The sequence below is a fragment of the Rhinopithecus bieti genome, unplaced genomic scaffold (assembly GCF_001698545.2).
Source record: "Rhinopithecus bieti isolate Rb0 unplaced genomic scaffold, ASM169854v2 scaffold_14885, whole genome shotgun sequence".
NCBI classification, from domain to species: domain Eukaryota; kingdom Metazoa; phylum Chordata; class Mammalia; order Primates; family Cercopithecidae; genus Rhinopithecus; species Rhinopithecus bieti.
Genome location: NW_016807971.1, coordinates 502,944 through 522,621, shown reverse-complemented (window position 1 = coordinate 522,621; position 19,678 = coordinate 502,944). Strand labels below are relative to the sequence as shown.

Sequence of the window (19,678 nt, the reverse complement as noted above, 5' to 3'; positions counted from 1 at the left end):
GAGTAAAGCCCGGCAGTGTAGTGTCTGCAGCCCCCTTTTACTAGCAAAGAAACTAGTGACACTTGCCTGCGGCAGTAGGTGGCAGAGGTGAGAGTAGAACCCGGCGCCTGGCACGAAACCTGGCATTCAACAGGCGTTATTTGCTTGCTGAATGAGTGAAGGAGTAGGAGTCCAGAGTCAGTGCCAGGCTGGTGCCATGGCATGGAGTATTGTGGACTTTTTGGAGCCAGCCCCATCTCAGTGAACACTCTGCCCTCCAGCCCCCTTTCCCTCCCAGCCCCTAAAAGATGGGTGGAAGGAGAGGACCAGGCATTGTATGTAAAGAGCAAGATTTTATTCACAAATTCAACATGGAAGCAGGAAATACAGCAGGAACATAATCTGTGTCTGTATCAGCGATATTTCTGGTGACCCAACCAGAAATCACAGTAATGGAGTAACAGATATTGGGCTCAGGATTTACATCCAGATGGGGCCATCACCAGGGTCCCATTCAGCACCTTCCCTGGGTGGGCACAATCTAAGCCACGCTGTTGTGTCTGTCCCATTATTGGTATCATTTCTGCAGTATTTGTACCAGCAGCCTCCTGTACTGAAGAGAAACATACAGAAGAGTTGAGCCAGGGAGGGGCTCCTGATAATGATAGGGGTATACTGCCATTCCTAAGTGCCAGATGTCTGCAGAGGCGGGCACCGGCAGGCTGTCAGCTGAGGCAGAGTACCCTGAATTGCCTTGGAGGGGTCAGGGGCAATAGTTTTCTCAGAACACAGCCCCAACCACCCAGGGTTGTCATGACAGTCAAAGGAGATCATGGAAGTAAATTCAAGTACAGTGCCTGCTGCTGGGCTAGTGTCAGTGTCTTCACTCCCCCACCCCAACTCTGCCCCAGACCTCACTCTGAAGCCCCAGATCTAGGCACTGCTGCTTCTGAGATTCTCTAGTTGGTCTGCATGTGTCCAAGCTTCAAAACCAAGGGCACCAGAGGTGACATTGTTTCCCTTCAGACTCAGCCAGCCCAAGCTCCTAGGCCTTACATCTGAGGTCCTTAGGGGCTGCTGGTTCTGTGCCTCCAGAAGTCAGGGATGTCAGTTGAGGCTGGGTTGGACCTTTTCTAGGGAATGCCTCTCCCTTCAAAATGCACACACTATATGCTAGGCAAAGTGGGGGATATGAAGGCAAGTCCACAACAGGTGCTGCCAGGGAGCTCACAGACTTGTAAGAGCTCCTATCTACTAAGGGCTGCCTATGAGCCAGGCACCGTGCTGAGCATTTGACATAAATGGTCTCATTTAATGGGAGATGGGCCTTATTATTATCTTCATTTTGTGGGTGAGGAATATGAGGCTTTAGAGAAGTTAAGGGACATTTATAAGGTCACAGAGCTACTCAGTAGCTAGGTTATGAGCCCAGCACGTTGTAGTCAGAACCCACATTCTACCACATCACACTGCCTTCTGCACACAGCAGCAGGGCCAGGGAGGGTGGTGTGCAGTAAGGACAGCACCAGGAGCAGGGAATGGAGGAGTTGGCACTCAGCTGGGCTAGACCTTAAGGCTGGCTTGCCTCCAGCTTTGGAGCCTTGAATCCCATAGATCCGTGATTGACAACCAATAATGATTTGGGGCCCTCTCCCCCAGCAGACATCTGGTGATGTCTGGAGGTCTTTTCAGTTGTCACAACTTGATGGGGGGGAAGGTGCTACTGGCATCTAGTGGGTAGATACCAGGGATGCCACTAAACATCCCATGATGCACAGGTCAGCTCTCACAAGAAAGAGTGATCCAGCCTAGAATGTCAAACTCACTGAAGTTGCTAAACCCTGCCACTGGACACTGAGGCAGATGAGAAAATGGGAAGAGCTCTGGTCAAGGTGAACAAGGTCCAGACTCTGTCTTGGCTACTGACTTCTCTTTCTCTCTCTGGGCCTCAGGGTCCCAGTTCGGCCACGAGCACACACAGGGCACAGCAAAGGTGGACTTGACTAATGCAGCAGGGAACAGCACGGGTGGGACAACACTGCGTGGACTGAGGGAGAAAGGTCCTTCTCCAAAAGGCTGATGATCCCAGTCTGTTACTTTAGACTGGGTGATGAGTCAGGGGAACTTCTTTCCCTACTTCTTGCCCCATAGGGTCTGCCAGGAAGGTCAGCTTCCTTTCTTTGGACTGTTCCTCCTTTGAGCTCTGCCTCAAGAGGGAAAAGCCTGGAACCCTGGCTTTCTGGGGTCCACACCCATAATGTCCTGGTCAGACAGTCACACCCTAATACAGTACTGGGTGGTAATTCCTCCCATGCAGGATCCAGGGATGGCCCCAGCTGGGCCCTCCTGACATTGGAGTGGGGGCCTGGCTCACCTGGATGTGGGGTGCGGGGGTGGCTGAGGCTCACGCTCAGAGCCTTCTTTAGCAGGAGGATCCTGAGCAGATCATGACTCAGCTGCAGTCTCTGGTCCCTCAGGGAGGTGTGGGGAGCTGTCCCCAATGGGGATGGGCTGGGAGGCTCCAGACTCTTCTTGCCCATGAAGTGACCTAGAAAAGAGGTGTCCGGCACAAGGAAGTCAAGCAGGGAGGATCCTACCTCAGGGGGAAAATTCCTCATCTCTCCCACGTTTCCATTCTTGTGGCAGGAAGATACTTAACCTTCCTGTTCTTGGTCCTTCCACCTCACCAAGGAGCCACAAAGGTGTCTGGGTGGTGGCAAAGCCTGCTCCCTCAGCTTTTCCTGAACAGGTAGAGAGGATGACACAGCTGGAAGGAGGGTGGGATGGTCCGGGGTCAGGGAGAAACTCTGCTAGTTGTGTGGCCTGCTTGGACAAGGGAGGAGAAAGGGCAGGGTAGGAAGTGGAGAGTGAAGAGGTGCCTGGAAAGTAGAGGTGCAGCAAAACCACATCAGCGGTTAGAAGATTCGGTAAAGTCTTGCCTAAGGTAAGGGGCACCGGCTGGCAGTGGGATTTAGGATCTAGCCCAGCCCTGTCTTAAACTGGCTGCCACTGACCTGTCCAGGTCTCAAGTTCACATCTATTAAATTAGATGAGCCCCAGGGTTTCCCACCTGCTTCGACACTAGTGTCCGTGGCTGAGGAGCGGCCGGGGGGTTGAGAAGGAAATGGGGTCTGAGTAGGATGAGGGGCAATTTCTTGCCAGGTCCGCGAAGACTTACCGGTGGCCCAGAGGTTGCCCCGCGGGTGCACTCGGATCTTGCCGGCTCGGTTGCGGGGCTCCGGGAGATCCCAGCTGAGCGGGGCGACGTCTGCAGCCAGCAGGGCGAAGAGCAGTAGGCTGCTGAGCAGCCGAGCGCCCCCCACCCGCCGGACCATGGCTGTGCCAGGGCAGCGGCTCCGTTCTGGCGCGCTTCCCAGCCGCTGGGCTCCCGGACTGCCTTCGCTCCTTTTAAACCCGCGCCCCTGGGGGCGGAGCCTGCCCTGAGCAGCCAAGCAGTGCTGCGTGCCCGCCGCCCTCCCCACCCTCACGCTAGGTTACCGGGCAGGGGCACCCCTTTTGGGTCGCCCATAGACCTGCACACCCACACTCTGAACCGCACGCTGGCACCGCTTCCGCCAGGGGCTTCTGGCTGAAGCCCACCACCTTCAGGCTAAGGACTGGGCACAGGGCACCGGGCAAACAGGGGCCCGGCCCTGGCGGCAAAGCCACTTCCCCTGGCCCTGCCTTGCCACTGTACCACGGCTTTCGGCCAAGTAGGCACTTCAGCCCTCTGAGCCTCTCTTCATGAGGGTAGAGGTCGGGCGAGGAGCTCTCCTCCCGGGTAACAGCCTTTTTTGTTGTTGTTGTTTGTTTTTCTGAGACAGGATCTGGCAGTCTCGTGCAGGTTGGAGTGCGGTGGCGCGATCACGGCTCACTGCAAACTCAACCTCCAGGGCTGGGCTCAAGCCTCAGCCTCCCCAGAAGCCGGGACCGCAGGCACACGCCTTCATGCCTGGTTTCCCGCCCCCCGCCCCTGAGAGACTGGGTGTCGCTAGGTTGCTCAGGCTAACAGAGGCATTTTTACAGTGTCCAGCCAAGTGCTAGGCACCAAAGGACTTCCATAAACTAATCCCCATCACCTCCGCCTGTTGGGGGAATCTGATCTGTGTTCGCCTTGCTCTCTGCCCTCTCACAGCCAGCACCACAGTCTGGAAATGTTCTGGTACACAGTAAGTGCTCAGGATGGGAATGCAGACTGATGGAGGGTGGGACAAAGGGCCGCTTCTGAGGAATGGGCATCCAGCTGCAGGGCCTGGCTTATGGGCAGGAAGCCGACCTCTGGGTCAAGGAAGTGGAAAGAGCACTGCACCCAAGACTGCACTGCACCCAGGAGTCCATGTACAAGCTGTGACCCGGCTGAACCTCACTTTCTTCAACTGTAAAATGGTAATAACCACACTGCCCTAATATTTTTACATGTTTGAGCATATGTGCTCTGTGGCAGGAAGCAACAATCCTGTAGGACCTGCCCTCTCACACCTGACACTTTGTTCTCCCCAGGAGCTGTCTGGACTTCCTCGGAAAGAACTTCTTGATCAGTGGCATCATATAACGAGCAGAGGAAGACACTGTGCTCCAGAATAATACATTTATGTTTGCTTAATTAACTGAAACTCATTGTTCAGAGCACTACACTAGACACAAGAAGAGGGGTGACAGATAATTCCGTGCTCCAAAGGGAGTTAACCATCTCCTTGGAGAGACAAGTATACAAAGGAGACAGTGATGGAGGAGCGGGGTGCAGACCACCCCTTGGACTCTGGATACCTCTGGAACACGGAACAGCATGGCTATGCCAGAACCTACTCCCATCTGGCTTGATAATGGGACCTGCTTCTAGGACTCTTGCTAGTATCTAGCTCAGCAAAGTTGCTAGCTCTGTGGATCCCCATCCTAAAAGGGGAAGCTCACATGAAAAACTGGCTGCCATGCCCAGCTGGAGGCCCAGCTTCCAGGAGCATGACACACGGGACAGGGACGTTTCATTTCTGGCCCTGGCTTTCCCCCCAATCTCCATGCTTCTCACCTCCCACTCTGGCATTTACACCTCTCTGCTTTCTTGTCACAGCTTAGCCATGGTGTACAGATATAGCTCTTATCACCTTCCGGTAATCATTCCTTTGTGACCCCCCTCCCTCTCCTCTGCATCCATTAAGCCCCCATCCTATCTTCTCTAGTCCATGGATATAGAAATTAGAGTGAACACACAGAAGCTGGTATTGATTGAGTGCTGCATCACTTAAATGCTTGAAGGAATCTTATTTGGTAGGTTTCTCTCTCCTCATTTGGTAGGTTTTGCTCTCCTCATTTTATAGGTGGGAATAGGCTAAGAGGTTTAGCCACTTTCCCAGACATCCCACTGGAATCAGATTTCAGGTCTGTCTGGACCACTGCATCAGGCCCCCAAATCCATGCAGTGCAGATACAACTCTCCTTAAACTACACCCACTCCCACTGTACCATCTCAAATTTCAACACCAAGTTCGGTTTCGATATCTCAGGAGGGAGAGGGAGCGGGCACTGCATTTCGAGTTTCACCTCTCTTCCACAGGTGACTGGACCTTGAGTTCTGCTAAGTTTATACTTAAGCCAAGCTTCCTCTGACACAGCCTGGGTTCACAGCTGCAACCACAGCTCTGAGGCTGGCCCCAGGCACCCTTGGGACCATTTGCTCTGTCAGCCTACTACAGAAAAAAAAAGGGGGGGGGGCTCTGTGGACCCTGGAGAAAACAGCAGGGGAGCACCTCCACAGACCTAGGAGCACTCACTTTACCTTAGGGAAAGAAATGGGAGGCACAGGGGAGAAGGTGGCTTGCTCAAGGGAGTGCTAGGCTCTGAGTTTAGCATGAGGACCTCAAATGCCAACTGCTTGTTCCCTAAGTCCACTCTGGTGGCAAGAGAAGTCCAAAGGCCTCCACTCCGTGGGGAAAGGCTAGCATTGAATTGAATGGAGGTACATGGGGAAGCTCTTCAGAACCCACTCTTGACCCTCCTGTGATTCTACAACATTCAAGGACATGCACAGAAAATGTGAGGCAGGTTCACGAAACAACCCCTGGGGTAACTAAAAGGGTGAAAGATACATGGCAAATCCTGTTATACCTAACACCAGGAAAACATTTAAAGTGCACCAAGTTTTTTAATAATAAAATTGCTTCATCAAAAATAGTGATTAAGAATGGATATTACAGCCAGGAGCCGGGGCTCACACCTATAATCTTAGCACATTGAGAGCCTGAGATGGGCGGATCACTTGAGGCAGGAGTTCAAGACCAGCCTGGCCAACATGGTGAAACCCCATCTCTACTAAAAATACAAAAATTAGCCAGGTGTGGTGGCAGGTACCTGTAATCCCAGCTATGCAGGAGGCTGAGGCAGGAGAATCACTTAAACCTGGGAGGTGGAGGTAGCAGTGACCTGAGATCATGCCACCACACTCCAACCTGGGCAACAAAGTGAGACTCTATCTAAAAAAAAAAAAAAAAAAAAAAAAAAAAAAAGAATATTACTCCAGTCTACATACTGGAGAAAAAGAAAAAGAAAGATAATATTTATATTTATTAAATTATTTTTATAAAAATAGATAATTTTTAAAATAATGGAAAAAATTGCCTGAAATAAAGGACATAAATATATTAATGTTTTTGCTATATTTTCATTACATTGGAATTGATTACGAGTAACATCTTTTCACAATTCAATCTTTTTTGTTGTTTTCCAAAAGTCCTTACTTGCATGCTCCCTTGATCCTCCCATTGCTTTGTTATTACACCTATTTTACAGATGAGTTATGTCTATTTTATAGATGAGTTAACTCAAGTACAAAGCATGTTAATTGCAGAGAAATTAAACAAATGGAGAAAGCCAGAGTGTATACTTCAAACACATGAGAAGTACAGAGGACAACAGAGAAAAGGAAAAGCAGGTCAGGAGTGGTGGCTCATTCTTGCAATCTCAGCACTTGGAAGGCTGGTGGAAGAATCGCTTGAAGCCAGGAGTTCAGGACCAGCTTGGGCAACATAGTGAAGCCCAGTGTCTACAAATAAAAAATAAAAAAATTACCTGGGTATGGTAGTATGCGCCTGTAGTCCCAGCTTCTCAGGAGGCTGATGGGAAGGACTGCTTGAGCCCAGGAGTTTGAGGCTGCAGTGAATTGCGATCCTGCTACTGCACTCCAGCCTGGGCGACAGAGCAAGACACTGTCTCTTTTTTCTTTTGAGACGGAGTCTCGCTCTATAGTCCAGGCTGGAGTGCAGTGGCGCGATCTCGGCTCACTGCAAGCTCTGCCTCCGGGGTTCAGGCCGTTCTCCTGCCTCAGCCTCCTGAGTAGCTGGGACTACAGGTGCCTGCCACCACGCCTGGCTAATTTTTTGTATTTTAGTAGAGACGGGGTTTCACCATGTTAGCCAGGATGGTCTCCATCTCCTGACCTCGTGATCTGCCTGTCTCAGCCTCCCAAAGTGCTGGGATCACAGACGTGAGCCACCACGCCCGGCTGACACTGTCTCTTAAAAAAAGAAAAGAGGCCGGGTGCGGTGGGAGGCCGAGGTGGGCAGATCATCTGAGGTCAGGAGTTTGAGACAAGCCATGGCCAACATGGTGAAACCCCATCTCTACTAAAAATACAAAATTACCTGGGTGTGGTAGCACATGACTGTAATCCCAGCTATCCCAGCTACTCAGGAGGCCGAGGCAGGAGAATCGCTTGAACCTGGGAGGTGAGGGTGGCAGTGAGCCAAGATCCCACCACTGCACTCCATCCTGGGCAACAAGTGCAAAACTCAGCCTCAAAAAAAAAAGGTGGGGAGGAGGAAGAAAGGAAGAAAGAAAGAAAGAAAGAAGGAAAGAAAGAGAAAATAAATGACAGGAAACCTAGGGTTGTCACAACAGGATGTGTAAAACAGGGGTGTTCAATCTTTTGGCTTTCCTGGGCCACACTGGAAGAAGAGGAAGTGTCTTCAGCCACACATAAAATACACTAACATTAATGAGAGCCAATAAGCTAAAAAAAAAAACAAAAAAACAAAAAAAATCACACACAAAATAATCTCTTACTGTTTTAGGAAAGCTTACGAATTTGTGTTGGGCTACATTCAAAGCTACCGGGCCGGATGTGGCCCGAGGGCTGCAGGTTGGACAGGCTTGGTATAAAATCTCTATTTTGGCAAATCTTTTGAGCACAATCTCCAACTGTATGGGCTGGGGAGATGAAGAGAAACATCCTGGGATATCCCAGGTCCTACTATTTACTTTCAGAGTGAAGAAGGGACCAGAGAACCAGGAAAACAGCAGAATCTTTAAGGGAGAATCAAGGATATTGGATACAATTTCTTAAACTCAGAGGGAACACATAGCGATTAGTTATAAAATCACAACAGTAACCTCAAAAGGGAAATCTTTCGTAAATCAAAATTGCCAAAATACGAAACATTTTTTCTTTTTCTTTTCTTTTTCTTTTTTTGAGACAAGGTCTCACTCTGTTGCCCAGGCTGGAGTGCAATGGCATGATTTTGGTTCACTGCAACCTCTGCCTCTCAGGCTCAAGCAATTTTCCTGTCTCAGCCTCCACTGCGTCTGGCTAACAAAATGTTTTCTTAAAGGCAATATTTTAAAAAGAGAAAATACCTACACCTAATGAGAACCTGATCATGACTCCAATGGTGGCTAAAAAACAAAGGCTGCTGATCAGCCAACTGGTGCAGTACTCAGGAAAGCTACGAAAACCTAAGGAAGCGAGAAGCCCAGGCCCAGCATTCTTAATTATTTGGGTGTAATATTCACGTATGTTAGGGGACATTTCTGTAACTGGAATGAATACTCTTTTTTTTTTTTTTTTTTTTTTTTTGAGACAGAGTCTCGCTCTGTCACCCAGGCTGGAGTGCAGTGGCCAGATCTCAGCTCACTGCAAGCTCCGCCTCCAGGGTTCACGCCATTCTCCTGCCTCAGCCTCCCGAGTAGCTGGGACTACAGGCGCCGCCACCTCGCCCGGCTAGTTTTTTTGTATTTTCAGTAGAGACGGGGTTTCACTGTGTTAGCCAGGATGGTCTCGATCTCCTGACCTCGTGATCCGCCCGTCTCGGCCTCCCAAAGTGCTGGGATTACAGGCTTGAGCCACCGCGCCCGGCGGAATGAATACTCTTTAATCTCCAGAGAGGTTTAAATGCTTGGAAATCTGCCAGAGAATCTCACTATTTCTAAGGGACTTACTAATAATCTGAGCAAATCTGCGCAAGAAAAACCTAGAGCCTCTAAAGAATTCCCAAGGGCTTTGCAATTGTGGAATTTATTGTAAATAAAAGAATTTCAATAGACTTTACAAAGGTAAAAGGACTGGGTTATGACATCCAGCATTGTGACATGGTAAAAGCAACAGACTTCAAATCTGGCTCCGCCATGCATGGACCAGAAGACCCTGGACAAATCCCTTAACTTCTTCTGGTTTCTCTCTTTTATAAAATGAAGGTCATTTAGAAGGTTCATTAGAGAAGGTAAAAACTGTTATAAACTATAAAGCACTTAGCAGAGCTCCTGGCATATTCTAAATACTCACTATTATTAGCTGGACCTGGGAAACGTAAAGCCTGCTTTAAATATGAAGCCCATCTCAGAGGGGGAGAAAGTTCCCTGGATAACAGCTATGGTGTTGACACAGCAGTGCCTGACTCTGGCAAAATGCCTATTACATCAAAAATTGATAAACTAAAATGTCAGCCCATCTACCTCAACTCTTGACCAATTCCAAGAAAAAGGATTCTACACAGCATTCTATTTTGGCTTAAATAAGTCGTCAGGCTGAGAGCTTTGATCAAAGCTTGATGCTAGCCAATTTACTTACTTGCCTGACATTAAGTCTAGTTTAAATTCTTCTAGACTCCTTGAATTAAATCTGGAATACAGCTTAACAATCTAAGTAGACAGGCCAATTAAAGTAACAATTTTAGAGAAATGATTCTTAATCAAGAGTAGGTGGGGCTGGGTATGGTGGCTCATGCCTGTAATCCCAGCACTTTGGGAGGCCGAGGTGGGTGGATCACCTGAGGTCAGGAGTTCAAGATCACCCTAGCCAACATGGTGAAACCCTATCTCTACTAAAAATACAAAAATTAGCTGGGTACGGTGGTAAGCACCTGAATCCCAGCTACCTGGGAGGCTAAGACAGGAGAACTGCTTTAACTCAGGAAGCGGAGGTTGCAATGAGTGGAGACTGCTCCACTGCACTCCAGCCCAGGCAACAGAGCGAGACTCCGTCTCAAAAAAAAAAAAAAGAAAAGAAAAGAAAAGAGAAAGAGTATATGGAACTTGGGCACAGTGGCGCACACCCGTAATCCTCACACTTTGGGAGGCCTAGTGGGTCCTGAGGTCAGGAGTTTGAGACCAGCCTGGCCAACATGGTGAAACCCTGTCTCTACTAAAAATACCAAAAAATTAGCTGGGCGTGGTGGCAGACGCCTGTAATCCCAGCTACTTGGGAGGCTGAGGCAGGAGAATCACTTGAACCCAGGAGACAGAGGTTGCAGTGAGCCATGATTGCTCCACTGCACTCCAGCCTGAGCAACAAGAGTGAAACTCCATGTCAAAAAAAAAAGAAAGAGTAGGTGGAATTTCAGAAATGCCTAAGATTGGTAGAACAAGGATAGGATATATAGCTTGAAAGTCATATTCAATATAATAATAATTGTATATGAGAAAGAAGTTATTATTGTTTCTATAATACAAACTTAAGAGAAAGCAAGATCAAATACTCTTGGCTGATGAGGATAAGAGGTTGGATATTATAGACCAGCGCGGTGGAAGAGTATTTCTCAGAATGAAGAGGAGGTATGAGATTTTTGTTTCCCAAAAGAGGCCATGAGTTTTAAGATTAAGGAACGCTGTTCTACAGGAAAGTTGAAGATTCCTAGTTTAAATGGGTAGTTGGTCTTTTGTGAAGTAGCTTTTCTGCAGATGTTGCCAAACTATACCTACACTGAGGAACATTCTCTGAAATAGCTCTATCATTAGGCTAGAGGAGTTTTTGTAAAAAAAAAAAAAAGTCATGCAGCATGGTTAAGAAGATAAATTCCTTGGTTTTCAGATACCATTATAAGTTTTTTCTTTTAATTTCATTTTATACCCATTCCATAAAGCACATAAATAACTAGTTTCTTCTTTGCATTAGCTGCTAAGGACTGACAGTCAAAGCTATGGATCTATTCCAGTAGACAACAGAATCTTTTGATATATCCTGTAGGTACTAACCTCACCTCTGATTTCTTTCTTTCTTTTCTTTTCTTTTCTTTTTTTTTTTTTGAGATGGACTCTTGCTCTGTCGTCCACACTGGAGTGCAGTGGCACAATCTTGGCTCACTGCAACTTCAGCCTCTCAGGTTCAAGAGATTCTCCTGCCTCAGCCTCCCAAGCAGCAGGCATTACAAGTGATGGCTACCACGCCTGGCTAATTTTTGTATTTTTAGTAGAAACGGGGTTTCACTATGTTGGCCAGGATGGTCTTGAACTCCTGACCTCAAGTGTTCTGCCCGCCTCAACCTCCCAAAGTGCTGGAATTACAGGCATGAGCCACTGTGCCTGGCCTCCTCACCTCTGATTTCATCCTTTTCTTCTCCCACATTTCTCTCAACCCTGAATTCTTCAATTTTCTACTTCAGCACATAGTACTGGAGGTATCTTTATGGAACAAGACAGTATAAATAAGTTTAAAATATGCAAAGCACTGCAGTAGGGACTAGTGGATATCAAAGGATGAATCAGAGGCTGACTGTCTTAATGCCTTTCAGGAGTTGGCCCTCTGATGGGGGAGAGAGATACACACAAGGCAAACCACTCTGAGGCCAATGTTCGAGAGGAGGACAAACAAAGTACAGGACAGTGCGGAGCAGGAAGCATGACACGGACTCAGAAGCTCCATCCGGAGTAAGAAACACCCCTTTCTGGAGCTCCCTGAGCATCTCTCTATCATTGCACTTATTTTTATTCATTTACTTATTTTTTTGTGATTGCTGGAAGAATATCATTATATTTAAGATCCTATGTGGAAAAACCTGCTTATGTCCATTGCCCCTGTTAAGGTACTAAGCATGAGGGACATGGTCTTATCCATCATCTTTGTATCCCCAGGGCCTAGCCCCAAATCTGGCACAGAGTAGATGCTCAATAAATGTCTGTTAAATGAATGAGAAAGCTTTTAGTAGGTAGGGAAGTGACCAGGCACTCCAGGCACAGTGACCAGCATAAACAAAGACAGAATGTCTGTACCATAAGACCAATGTCCAGGATGCAAAAATGTGAGCTCTGGTGAGAGTGCAGCTCGAAAAATCCTTAGGGCATAGAATGACACGTGGAAGGCAACATCTTCACCATTTTTTGGTAAGCCCTGCGCATTCTAGCTTTGATAATGCTTTTAGGTTACACAGCATTCTCTCTACGTTCAGAGAGGTTTTAATTGCTAATTGAATGACAGTAACTATGGTGGCTTTACACTCACCATAGTTGTGTGTGAAGGGTCATATTTGCTATTTTACTTCTGAAAGCCTATCTGGTATTACTTACTGTTCTAGCAGGAGACAATAGTGGTGAAGATATACCTGGCCCTAAAACAACCTGAACAGACCATCCTGACTGAAAGAGCTGCTTGATGAAGGTAGACATCCATTTACCTAGCTAGAACCAGCTGGGTCATCTGTGAAGTTTAACAGTGGCAAATGTCATAAGAGGCCCAGCCCTCAGATTCTGAAATCAGCCTCCCCATGTTCTGAGAGGTTAGCTGGACTTGGTAAAAGACTTATGCAAATACCAAGAAATGCACTCAGGATAACAGAGACTTTCTCTGTTCCAAGCCCTGGGTCTCTAAGAAGGAAGCCTGTGATTCCTGAAGAAACATGACAAATGACAATACTTCTGCCATAAAGAAGACATGAGAAGAGCCTAAGCCTAAGGACACATACAAAAAAGAAGGAAGCAGGATTAACAGTTAAAAATCTGGGAAGGGTACATGCTGTTTAAATGGAACAGTGAACAGAGAAAGTTTTCAGATTCAAATTTGGCAAGACCAAGAAAATGTACTTACTAAATAACAGGAAAGTACAGATCACTTTAATGATTCATATGCTTTGCCTCCAAATAATAGCTCAACAACAATCCTAACTGAATCTACTGCCTCTGGCTACAATGCATGATTATACTGAACATTTAATATATGCTGTTTCAGGCTACTGAGGAAAGACAGTACAGTGTCTATGAAATGCTCCTGTCCTGGAGGAGCTCACAATCTGCCAAGGACCTCGAGGCCATATCCACAAACTTAAATAAACAGTGTAAGGGTGGAAATGCTGAGTGACAGCAGAACTTGCGAAGATGGTAAGACTCAGATAAACAGAAATAAGATGACATAATACAAGTGGAAACACTCAGCAAAGGAGGAAAAAAAATAATACTTTTACACAACTGGTTGTGAATGAGAAAAGTGTTTTCTTTGAGATGGAGTCTTAACTGTGTCACCCAGCACCCAGGGTGGAGTGCAGTGGTGGAATCTCGGCTCACTGCAACCTCTGCCTTCCAGGTTCAAACAGTTCTCCTGCCTCTGCCTCCCAAGTAGCTGGGATTACAGGCACACGCCATCACAGCTGGCTAATTTTTGTATTTTCAGTAGAGACATGTTGGCCAGGCTGGTCTCAAACTCCTGACCTCAAGTGATCCGCCCGCCTCGGCCTCCCAAAGTGCTGGGATTACAGTTGTGACCCACCACGCCCAGCCCAAGTGAGGAAAGCATTAATGTCTTCCTTCCAATAAGTGTATAAGGAGGAGGGACTGGAAAGATGAAGACATAAGTACAAGGATGTTTGCACTCATAAGGATGCTTACTGTTGACAGAATTCAAAGTTTGAATTCAATGTAGGGAAAAGGTAGTATGAACACACAATTTATGGTTCAAACAAGAAGCACTTCTGAAAGTAGAAGGCAGGCTAAAACTAATTATTAATAACAGGTGGTAATTATCCAAAATAGGCACAGACTGGCACACGGCAGGGGGACCAGTACACAAGCAACAGGGAGCCACTGAATAAGTATTTCTGGATTCAGGTGATGACAATGAGAATGGACTGATGGGGTAAATGGCAGACTTAGTACGTGGCTAGATATGGTAGGGAAATGACAAATCTAGGTGAATATTCCTTCACATAAAACATGAAATTTGGAGGGAAGTTTTCAGGAACTTGAGTTTAAAGATGGGACAATCAAGTGGAAGTGTCCAGAGGAAAACAGAGACATGGAACTAGAGCTGAGGACAGACATTGGAAATAATATAAAGAGACTGATTAGCCGGAGGTATAAGAGCAGAGAAGTAACAGCCAAAGAGATAATCCCATTATCAATTTCTCATTTAAAGTTTGATAGTTTTCATACTCCTCTTCAATTCCTTTCACTCACAATGGTTGAGCCCTCCCAATTCTCCACTTGCCCTGCCAAATCTCAAAGAGCTTATCACGCCACTCAATTAGCAAAGAAAACCTCTCTGGCATTTCTCACATTTGAAAAAAAGCTTTTAGGATATATTTGCTAATAAAATCTCCCATTTTAAGTCTTATGTTTAGCACCAGACAAGATAAAAATTGGGAATATAATACCCCTCCCCACAAGTAATCTTTTTATTTTTTGGCTAATGGAGTGATTCAAATAGTATTAAATGATTTGATTACCTTTTCAGAGAAATTTAGTTGTTGCTTGTATCCAGCAAAGGAGGAAAAATAATACTTACTCAGGTAAGCTAGGATCACAGAGAACCCTAAGATCCCAACCTTGGCCAGCAAAGCACACTGCTTCTCCCCTAGAGTAGTCCTAGAAAGGCTGGTACAAAAACCAGTGTACTGATTAGGCTGAGCAGTGAACTGCATCTTCCACAGGTGATAAGGGGGGAAAAACGGAATAAATGGCAATTTTCTGCCATTCCACACAGGGAATGTTCAGCTTCTGGTTCATGAGAAAATACAAGTACTACATAAGCCTCACAGACAGGTTCAAAAAAGCATTTGTTAGCAATGATTTGCCAAGTTTCATACTCCGTTGAGAATATTAAGAGCCCATATCCAAAGTTGGAAGGCTAAAGCCTGGTTAATGGGTTTAGGAAGGTACTATTCTCCACAGGGGAGGGCTTCAGAAGAGTAATTGTCCCTGTTCTCATGCCATTAGCATTACTGCATAGACTGATCTCCACTGCAGTTGAACAAATAATAGAAACTGTTCAAGTGGCCTAACACAGATAACTCACTTTAAGACTTCACATTAATACAACAAGAGAACAAATAGAATTAAGAGTATTTGGTGCTCAAAAGATATTTACTCTATACTCCCTATTTCCCTCACTGCCTTGATATTAAAAGAAAACATACAATTGGGTTGTGCACTCACTACTTTAAACTGCCTGCTTTAAGTCTGCATTAGAGAAATGCAAAGTCAGACACTTGAGAGAACAGCTTCAGACAAATGAGAGTTTAAAGACACCAAGCAGAATGCTTGTCCTCCAGCCCTTTCCTCTGCCTCTAGATGCTAACACACTCTTGCCATGGTGGAGAAAGGGCTGAGAATATCTCAAGTGTAGAAAGGGTTATGACTTTTTATAACCAAGTGAGATTTTCTGAACCTCTCAGCAACACTAGCTGGGTTTATACACATCTGAGTCATGGGAAGAATCAATTTTATGACTAAGAGATTTCCTATGAATGTCAGTGGCTACTTTTGCTTCACACACACACACACGCGCGCGCGCGCACGCGCGCAAAACAGAAAAACAAAAAAACCAGTTGTTAGTATCAGAGCAACCTTCTTAGCTGAAGGACTGTTCACACTAAGCCTTTATATCCCCCAAGGGGTACTAAGAACCAGCCAAGGAAGGCAGATTTCGGAAGCTTTCCAAACAAACACAATTCAGGGATAAGGGGTTCAATGTGCAAAGTCTTTTATTTAAAATTTTAAAAGTTAAGACTTATGACCACCTCAGTATATGCCATTCCTATTAGAAGGAGGTATGACGGTTTCAAACTCATGCAGAGCTGCATTTTCATTTACAAGTCTCTGTAGGCACTTTAGAAGTGAAGCTTGGCTTCAAAATACAAACACTGGGGGCTTTGGCTCAACCTTTTAATATAAAAAATTCACTGATGTACAAAAATGTGAAAGTGTGACAATGACAATTATGAAATTCTGTGACTGAAAGTCCCCTCAAGTGCACTCTGTGGTGCACATGCGCCCGCCCACACAAACTCTGGCGTGGAAACATAAACTAATGCAAACCAGTGCTACCAAGAAGCACCAACACGTGTGTTCTCCATTCCACCAATCACAGACCAGTATCTACTCCAAACATCCAGTAACGAAAAGTATGGCATCTTCCCAGGAACAGCAAGGCAGGTTTCTTACTCACGATGAACCAGCACAAATAAACCCAGCAAAAAGAGCACTGCATACTAGAAAATAAACACAGAACCACACGTCAGAGAAGCGTTGAAAAGTTCAGGGGTTCTTAGAGTTAATTAATAAACTGGTCTTTGTGAATATATTACTAAACTATCCAATTATTCTTTCATCTTTTAACTGTAATCCATTTAAAAGTTTCCAATACTAAGCAAAAGATCACATTTCTTTAAATAATTTTCTTTCTTTTTTTTTTTTTGAGACAGAGTCTCACTTTGTCACCCAGGCTGGAGTGCAGCAGCAATCTCCATCTGCCATATTCAAGCAATTCTCATGCCTCAGCCTCCCCAGTAGCTGGGATTACAGGCATGTACCACCACACCTGGCTAATTTTTTTGTATTATTAGTAAAGACAGGGTTTTGCCATATTGACCAGGCTGTTCTTGAACTCCTGACCTCAGGTGATCTGCCTGCCTCAGCCTCCCAAAGTGCTGGGATTACAGGTGTGAGCCACTGCGCCCAGGCTAATAATTTTTTTTTTTTTTTTTTAATAGACACAGGGTTTCACTATGTTGCCCAGGATGGTCATGAACTCCTGGGCTCAAGCAATCCACTCACCTTGGCCTCCCAGAGTGCTGGGATTACAGGCGTGAGCCACCGCACCTGGCCCAAAAGATTACATTTTTAATAAAACAAATAATACAGGCCCTTACCTTAAATTTAGGATAGTCATTCATGAGGATCGTCACAATTCCAATATAAGGAACAAATCTAAAACAAACAAAAAAACTGATTATCACAGAATTTCCGATGTAAAGCAGCTGTTGTCATTCACTGAATATTATCAATATCTTCTATAGAATACTAATTTTCAATTCACAAAGTTCATTTCTATATACTGCCCTATTTGATCCTTTCAAAAGCCCAAGTGATAGTAAAGTTAGGAATATCACCATTTTAGAGATGAGGAAACAGATGATCATGCCCAAGGTACACGGCTTGTGTGTGGCAGAACCAGCACCAGATAGATCCAAGGTCTTAGATCTCCAGGTGGTGACTCTAATGCTACATGTTGATATACTGCTAGGGGCTAGGTTTATCATCATAACCTTCAAGAAGCTGTCAATCTAGCTAGGGAGACAAAGCAAGCACAGCCAGAATATTACAAAGTACTTCATGTTAAGTGGCCAAAAAGTGAGTGTAAGAGTTCACTATAGTACTTAGGATTTCACCACCTTCTCATTTATTAACCACCTGTAATCTGTGTTTGGTCCTATTAATCTTGAAACTATTCTAGAATGGTTTTCATCACCATATGTAGCAAACCAGTCTCAACCCCCATATTCCTTTCCATCGTGGCACCATTTGACTTTCATGACCACAAATATGCTCTGGAAATTCCTCCTCCTTGATTTCTTAATGTACTACAAATTTGTTTCTTCACCTACGTCTTTGGCTGCTACACCTTCTTTTCACTAGCTCTTTCTAATTCCTCATGCCCCTAAAGTTTTTCCCCTCAACTAAGCAAAACCACCTGTTATATGATCTTACAACACCTGATACATTTCCTTTGAGGTCTTTATAACAATTATCATACTTTTACTAAATAATTAGTTGTACGACAGATTCTATACATGTCTGTCTCCCCTACTAAACTAGAAGCGGCCGGGCGCGGTGGCTCAAACCTGTAATCCCAGCACTTTGGGAGGCCGAGACGGGCGGATCACGAGGTCAGGAGATCGAGACCATCCTGGCTAACACGGTGAAACCCTGTCTCTACTAAAAAATACAAAAAACTAGCCGGGCGAGGTGGCGGGCGCCTGTAGTCCCAGCTACCTGGAAGGCTGAGGCAGGAGAATGGCGTAAACCCGGGAGATGGAGCTCGCAGTGATCTGAGACCCGGCCACTGCACTCCAGCCTGGGCGACAGAGCCAGACTCCGTCTCAAAAAAAAATAAAAAAATAAAAAAAATAAACTAGAAGCTCTGTAAGGGCAACAATGATGCCTATCTTGTTCCCCCTGTACCCTCAAGGCCAACATAGTACCTTACACATAGGAGATATCCAGTATATCCTGCCTGATTGAATGTCTGAATGTCCAGGCCTCTTTGCTCTCTCTTGGGGAAATCCTATTTTCTCCCAGGGCTTAAATTCCTCTCCATGCAAAAGACTACTTTGACATCATAAGAATTCAGGGCAGAAACAGAACATTAGCAGGGTACCACTGATGTGAGTGGAAGAGGTGGTTAGCAAATGTAAAACTTTCTTCTTTATCCTCCTCTTCTCTCGCTGGACTCCAGAGCGGACTGGCAATATTGTACTAAGCTAGAGCCTGTCATAGGGAGGCTGAGCTGAAGTGGAGGCTGACCTTTGCACACTTTAAAATTGCCCAGATACTTTTATTCAGGGTACCTACTTACAATCTTTGCACCATGCCAAAGACAGCACAAATAGAAATTACCTCCCACATAATATCTACACCATCAAAGCCTTAGGCAAACTTGAACACACATTTTGTTTCGGACACATTTCATTTCCCTTTAAGAACTCCCCTCACTTCTGTCTCTTGTCCTCACCCCTCCCTGCTCCTCTCCCTTCTGGCAGGATCACTGAGACCTGTCTCTCCTGCCCCAACCCTAAACTCCCACTGGTGTTTCTTAAAGCCTAGACCTCCCCTGTCACAAACGCTTGATGGCTTGTTAAAAATGTAGATTCTTGGCTGGGCACAGTGGCTCATGCCTGTAATCCCAGAACTTTGGGAGGCTGAGGCAGGTGGATCACGAGGTCAGGAGATCAAGACCATCCTGGTCAACATGGTGAAACCCTGTCTCTACTAAAAATATAAAAATTAGCTGGGCATGGTGGTGCATGCCTGTAATCCTAGCTACTCGGGAGGCTGTGGCAGCAGAATCGCTTGAACCCGGGAGGTGAAGGTTGTACTGCGCCATGATTGCGCCACTGCATGCCAGCCTGGCGACAGAGCGAGACTCTGTCTCAAAAAAAAAAAAAAAAAAATATTGCAGATTCTTATATCTTTCCCAGATCGACTGAGTCAGGGAATTTCTGAAAGGTGGGGTCCAAATGATGCTCCTGCACATCAAAATTCAAGAAGCACAATTTTAGTGTGAGATGCACATATAGGTGTGTGATGGCAAATAATATCCCTTCTTAGGGTTCATGCTTTCATCTCAACCCCTGGGATCTCCAAGAGCTGAAAAGTAACAGTTGTTAAAGAACGGCATGGCTAAGCTCTAAGAGGATGAATAGAGGTTTTCTATATTTTTTATATATTATAT

General features: G+C 45.8%; 2 protein-coding genes across 5 annotated transcripts in view; both read right to left on the bottom strand.

The window, feature by feature from the left end:
- Positions 1–317: 317 nt before the first annotated feature.
- NMB (neuromedin B) lies at positions 318–6,202 on the bottom strand. Its single transcript, XM_017884270.1, is given in 4 exon segments — positions 318–592; positions 2,354–2,371; positions 2,373–2,527; positions 3,158–6,202. Coding segments are annotated over 4 exon segments (366 nt in total). The 5' UTR covers positions 3,315–6,202; the 3' UTR covers positions 318–556.
- A 9,709-nt stretch (positions 6,203–15,911) lies between these two features.
- The window catches only part of SEC11A (SEC11 homolog A, signal peptidase complex subunit), a 54,327-nt gene continuing 50,560 nt past the window's right edge, over positions 15,912–19,678 (bottom strand). For all 4 annotated transcript variants that reach the window (XM_017884266.1, XM_017884265.1, XM_017884268.1 and 1 more), the window contains 2 exons: positions 17,097–17,154; positions 15,912–16,436 (listed from right to left, as the gene is read on the bottom strand). In XM_017884266.1, the coding sequence (XP_017739755.1) occupies positions 17,129–17,154 (26 nt within the window). In that variant the 3' untranslated portion in view covers positions 15,912–16,436; positions 17,097–17,128. The remainder of the gene's footprint in view (positions 16,437–17,096; positions 17,155–19,678) is intronic.